This window comes from Sceloporus undulatus, chromosome 1, assembly GCF_019175285.1.
Source record: "Sceloporus undulatus isolate JIND9_A2432 ecotype Alabama chromosome 1, SceUnd_v1.1, whole genome shotgun sequence".
NCBI classification, from domain to species: Eukaryota; Metazoa; Chordata; class Lepidosauria; order Squamata; family Phrynosomatidae; genus Sceloporus; species Sceloporus undulatus.
In genome coordinates, this window is record NC_056522.1 from 39,304,239 (window position 1) to 39,310,655 (window position 6,417).

General features: G+C 43.9%; 1 protein-coding gene across 6 annotated transcripts in view; it reads right to left on the bottom strand.

Moving 5' to 3' along the window:
* ESRRG (estrogen related receptor gamma) overlaps nucleotides 1-6,417 on the bottom strand; it is a 612,697-nt gene that overhangs the window by 598,085 nt on the left and 8,195 nt on the right. For 4 of the 6 annotated variants that reach the window (XM_042444954.1, XM_042444953.1, XM_042444952.1 and 1 more), the window contains exon 1: nucleotides 5,410-5,604. Coding sequence is in view for 1 of the 6 variants with exons in the window: in XM_042444960.1 (XP_042300894.1) it covers nucleotides 5,410-5,411 (2 nt within the window). In the remaining 5 variants the exon portion in view is untranslated. Of the gene's footprint in view, nucleotides 1-5,409; nucleotides 5,605-6,417 lie in introns of those variants that run through there. The other 2 variants (XM_042444949.1, XM_042444960.1) reach the window with 1 other exon arrangement.

Below are 6,417 nucleotides of genomic sequence, written 5' to 3' on the forward strand. Positions count from 1 at the left end.
ATAATAATAATAATAATAATAATAATAATAATAATAATAATAATAATAATAAATTCTGTTTCTTAGTGTTCAACTGAAATGTTAAGCTTCTGCAATGCTAGGAATTTGGACACTCCATAAAAATTTCATGGGGCCAGTATTTGTATTGCGGGGCAATGATCCCATTTTAACTGCCCCCCATCGCAACATTCCTAGCATATCCCAAAATGACAGAGAGAAAGCAAAATTCACCCTTCAGTGGAAGTAGCCTGCAATGTGAATGCTTGCTGACCTATACATGGAACCGCAGTAAAGAATATTTAGTACATTGAGCCTTTTGGTATCTGCTACAGTTTGGCTCCAGGACCACCACAACCACCCCATGTGTACAAGTCTCATTGTATACGGTGGGGTAGTAAAATGGTGTCCTTTATACAGAATGACAAAATCAAAGCTTGTTATTTTGATGATGATGACAACGATGACTAGAATATTTTCTAGCCATTAATGGTTGAATCTTTGGATGCAGAATCTATGGATGTGGAGGACCAATTGTACAGTGGAAATTCTTTCTTAGCACTCTTAAATGAAAAAAGACTCTTTTTTTCTCTCGCCGGCCACAAAGGTAATAGTTTTTTTTTAATGGCCTTATGCCTTATCATATCTAAGTAAGATATCACAGATAAGAATATAAGAACAGATCTAGGCCTTTATTTTAAAGGATTCACATAAAACATCTCACGACTGTACACTTACCTCATCTAGCAAGCCTACTTCTAGATCTTAGTTATGCCTCTGTAACTGCATAAAGAGAGAGACCCTAAGCAATGTCCACCTACATTTTAAAATGTGATGCTTATAAGCCCCTAAATCACAGTACTAATATGCCCTAAAATTTATTAAATGAAAATGTTTACAAGTTGTATTTTACAAATTGTATTATTATTATTATTATTATTATTATTATTATTATTATTATTATTTAGAACACAAAACTGTGCCATGCATTGTTACAGTTATTGAAGGGCAAAATGAAGCTAGATGTTGGTGTACTTCTAATGTCCTAGAAGGGAAAAAAGAATCAGTGAGGCCCAAGCTACACATGCCTCCACTTAGCAATCAGCCAGTGTAAGAACCTGATGAGGATCAGAAGTCCCACAAAGAGAAAAATGGAGCTTAACACTCACCCTGCCCACTTTGTTGCAGTCCTGATGAAAACTGCTCCTCCAAAGCCTTGGACCCCAAATGCCCCAAGGCTAGGCTGTGTGGCTAAGTCACCCCCCAAAATGATCTGAAAAAATTGGATGACCAAGATGTCGTAGAGCTTCCTCAGGCATTAATAATAATTCAGAAATGATCAAGCACTGCAAATTATTAAGGAAATAGAAAAGGCTGCTCACCATCTATCCTGTGCAGTCTTACTTAGGAGTAAGCTGCACTGACCACATGGAGGACACTTTGACATACACATTGTGCTTCTATGAGTCTTCATGTTTAAAGATATTTGAATGATAATGAATAGGAGCAGCAACTTGCTCTCCGCCTGCAAGTAGGTAAAATTAGTAACAACCTACCTGCCAGTGTTGAGATCCTGCTCCTTAACTACCAAGATCCCCTTATTGCTCATTAAAGGTCATGTGCTCACCCACCCTTTCCATATATATAATAGTAGAGGTGGTGTTAGTAGCAATAATACCATATGTTCATTTGACAGCTGTGCTAACAAATGGTTACTTACACATGTCGTCAGTCATCACATATATAAACCTTGCCATCTTACTTTCATGTTGACCAACGTCGCCTCATATGTAATGCTTTTCAGTACAGCACATATTCGTTTGTGAGTCATCAGGCATTGACTCACCAAGAGATGAAAAATAATAATGAAATAGACCAATGCTATAACTTGTTTCATTTGTTTTTAGCTCATTTGTTCCAGAAATATCATTATTTCCCATTGGATTTGAATCCCACATAGCAATAATGGGTACCTCAGCTTTGACAAACAATCGTTCAGATAAATTGCTGGATAATAACAATAAGTAAAGTAAGGGAAAGACCCAACTGTGACTCCATATTCCAGTTTTGAAAAGGGGGTAAGTGAAGCATCTTTACAATGAAAGATATAGGAAATTTACCTTTAAAGCCTGTAAAAGTGTTTGAATACAAAAATATAGTGAGAAAAGCACAAATGATTCCAAGTTGAAAACATTCACAGAATTTCATTAACCAAACAGAGCCAATGTAGTCTTGAATTTTGGTGTTGCTCAGAGGCAAAACTTTTCCATGCCAAAAAACAAACACATCTCTAGTATAAGTTTGCCATAAATCTGGACTAACACCTCAGTCATGCCTGCGCATGGGAAAGGATGGCACAAACTACCATGGGGATTATGGCATATTAAAAGAACTTTACATGACCCATAGCACAATCCTGGAAACAGAGATTTTGATACTTTCACAGGTTCTTAACTTTAAAGAATAACTGACCAATAACTGACCGTTGTTACGTTTGCAGATTCCAAGTGAGAAACATTTGGGATTAAATTCAAGTCTTCCTTTTTTTCCTATGTTTTCTAAAGTGTTGTTCAAAGACACGGCCTATAGACTAGTGCTTATCTGCAGCAGGTTTCGAGGAAAGAAAGCAATGATTTTACTCAGTGGACACAAATATGGTGCCTGTTCCTGCAACACTGGAAAGAGGGGGGGGGGACCATGCTGGTCACCCACATCAGACAGTTTAAGAAGCACTGTTATAAATGACATTATTCCCTACCATTATCTTGCTCTCTCCCATAACTTTCTTGCCAGTATACATATTTTAAGGAGTACCATATTCCTACATTTTTATTTTCAGTTAGTTTTTAATTGATGGTATGGGAGAAGAAAATAGCAAGCCAGAGAAAGGATTGAAAAGAAAGTCCACAGTTCTGTGTTGGTCAGTTGTTTGCTTAGCAATGCTCTTCTGCTTCTCCCATAAGATACAATCCTGGTTATTTTTCAATCCTGATTTTTATCTATCTATCTATCTATCTATCTATCTATCTATCTATCTATCTATCTGAGATGTTACAAGGATACAAAGAAAAGTCCTGCTGACTTTATTTCTAGAATCTGAGAGATGATCACTTCCAGCCAATGTGTCCAGTCTGTTTAATGTTTGTATACCTGGAGGATGGGGGGGGGGGGGAGGGGCTATTAGTTAGTCTTTGGTAGAAGCAAGGATCTTTCTAAGAAGGCTGCCTGCTTTCTGTGTGATCCCTGCCCTGTCCCAGTGTAACCTGGCACCACCGGTGCCTGGCACTGTGTGCTTCAGACGTGCAAAGACCTGGAAGGCCAGGAGCAAAGAAAGTGCAGCCTGACACCCAAAATGCAAGAGGGTCCTGGGAATCAAGGCTTCTCCTCCTCTCCCCGAGCCCTGGCCAGGAGAGAGCAGGGTGTGTGTGTGTGTCTCTGTGTGTGTTGCTTTGCCTTGGTGTCCCTGGCTGCCGCTCATTGAAAAGGCGGCTTTCCTGTCGCCTATAAATGGCCCTGGATCGAAGTCACTTTTTTCCACATGAGGCAGCAAAGTCCCTCCAAGTTCTTCCTGCTGCTGCTGCTGCTGCTGCTATTTTCTGGGACTGCGCTGGCCCCTCAGCTATGTGCCTCTGAGCTCCTAGGCATGGCAGACCCCCCTCCCATGCCAAGGGCCCACCGCCCTGCCATCCCGGATGGAGCCTGGCACCGAAAGCAAGGGGCAGCCCAGCAGGCCCTCCTCCTTCTCCCTTGCCTTGCCTCCACTTGGCAAGGAGATCGAAGCGAAAAGGGACCTGGCAAGAAAGTAGGATCGTGGGCTTTCCTATAGACTTGAGCCTCCTTCTTGAGAGGCATGTTTGCAAAGAGAGAGTCTGAGAGAGTGGCTTTCCCTGCTGCCCCGCTTCCTTTCTGGAAAGGAGGGCATGCAGGGCACGATGCCTCTTCTGCGTTTGCCCATCGGAGCCCACAAAGCCCCCCAGTTCCTGCCCATAGACCCCCGGGAAAGGATGCCCTCCCAATTGGGGGCTGAGAAGGAAAGAGAGAGCATTGCAGTCGGGCAGATGTTGCTCTCCTCTCTCGGCTCCCGATCGCCGGCGCAACCTGCAACTTTACGGATGCGAGCTCAAGGTGGCCAGGCTTGGTCCTCCTTTTCCCGGATCCGTCCTCCATTTCCCCTTCTGTCCGGGAGGAATGTCCAAACGTCCTCCCTTTTAAGCATGACCGAGAGGCATGGATTGACACTGGCATGAGGCTTTTTAGCGACATTCTTTTTTTTCCTCCCCTGAAGGTCCTACATTTTGCCATGCCTCGTCCTCCTTTATAGTTAAGGCATCTGGACAAGAGGCATTGAGAAGGTGCTAAACTGTGCTATTTTTGCTAAATGTTGCTCATTTGAAGCAGGGATCTGGCTGAAATTTGCTTAACTGGAAGGAAGGATTGTGCTAAATTTGGCTCCTTTTCCTGAGAGTTGCTACATTTGAAGGGGAAATTTGCTAAAATTTGCTGATTTGGCTAAATGTTGCTAATTCGAAAGAAGGATCTTTTGCTGAAATTTACTAATTTTGAAGGAGGGTTTGTTCTACATTTTGCTCAGTGTTGCTGTATTCGAAGGAGGGATTTTGCTCAATTTTGCTACATTTGGCTAATTTGAAGGAGGGGGTTTGCTAAAGGTTGCTAATTTGAAGGAAGTATCTTGCTAAAGTTTGCTAAGCTAAAGGAAGAATTGTGCTAAATTTTGCTCATTTTGCCCAAGGTTGCTAATTTGATGGAAGGATCTTGCTAAATTTTGATAAACTGAAGGAGGGGTTGTGCTAAATTTTGCTCATTTGGCTAAATGTTCTTAATTTGAAAGGAGACTCCTGCTAAATTTTGCCAAGGTGAAGGAGAGACTGTGCTAAATTTTGCTCATTTTGCCGAAAGTTGCTCTGTTTGGCTCAGTTTGGCTAAGAGGTTTTTTTCCCTCAACGTTGCTAAACTGAAGGAAGGATTTGGCTCAGTTTGGCTAATTTTGTGACATGTCGCTAAATGGGAAGGAGACCAGCGGACTAGAGATCTCGGGCAAAGCATGCCCTTAGCAAATCATGCTCTTTTCCCCTCTCTTCCTTCCTTCCTCCCTTCCTTCCTCCTTTCCTTCCTTCCTTCCCATCCCCTCCATCCTCTTGCGTTCCTCTTGCACTTTCTTCCTTGCCTTCAAGTAGGCGCATTGCGCGCGTGGTTGCTCTCTTGAAAGCAAGGAAGAAAGTGCAAGAGGAACACAGGATGGAGGGAGGGGGTTGAGATGGAAGAAGTAAAATACATACATACATACATATATTCCAAAGAGGTGTTGCAGAGAAACCCCAGGCAAGGCAAGGCAAGGAGCCAGCCCAGGGGACGGACGACACGGAAGGCAATCGCTCGTGGGAAGGTACTCACATAGCTGGGTGTCGAGGGGGGCTTCGTGACACTCGGGGTCTCAGCAGCTGGAAGTCTCCTCCTGGCCGATCTCTTCGCTCTTTGCCTTCGGACTGTGGCTCGACTTCTCCGCAGGCAAAGCGCTCAAAAGAGCAGCCGGACGGGTCCCTTGGCAAAAAGGGAACACAAACACAGGAGGCTTCGCATGACTCCAGGTTCAGGGCTGTGTCTTTTCAGCCTATAAATAGCCACATATATATATTTCCGAGGGAATCGGCGAACAAATGAGAGGGGAAGGCGTAATTTTGCAGACTTTCTCCCCCACCCCTCTTTTTTTTTTTCCTCTTTGGAAAGTGAAATCCCCCCCCCTTTTTTTTTTTTTTTGCCAAGCAGTTGCCAGGGATGGAAGTTGAAGATGGTTTACAGGCAAGGCATTGGGCTCGGCTTGTGGTTTCTGCCTGTGTTTGTTGCGGGCCGGTAGGGAGTTGTGTTGTTGTTTTCTGAACACACGTATCGCTCTTGCCTGTCTGTCCCAAGCTTCTCACAAGCAGAAGGACGCTGGACCCCTACTTGGCACCAATGCCAGCGTCCAGAAGTTGCCAACGCTGGGTGGGAATGGGAAAGAGTTGCACACTGTCTGGATGGAGAGGGGAAGGGCGAGGTCGGAAAAGAGAGGGATTGGGGCTTGTTTTTGACCAGGAGTAGAAAGCCCCTCATGAAATCCGAGGAGGCACTGGTGATGATGGTGGAGGTGGTAGTGTGTGCCTTTAAGGAGTTTCCGACTTAGACTTTAAGGTAAAATCATGGGATTTTCTTGGCAAGATTTGTTCAGAGGAGGCTTGCCCTTGCCTTCGCCTCAGGCTGAGAGAGTGTGACTTGGCCAAGGTCACCCAGTGGGTAAGCAGAGCTGGGAATCCAACCCCGAGCAGCCCAAGGCTCAAACCACTATACCATGCATTGAGGAGGGACTCTAAAACCATCGTCCAACTCCCAAGATCGACCCAGACATTTAGAATATATATATATATA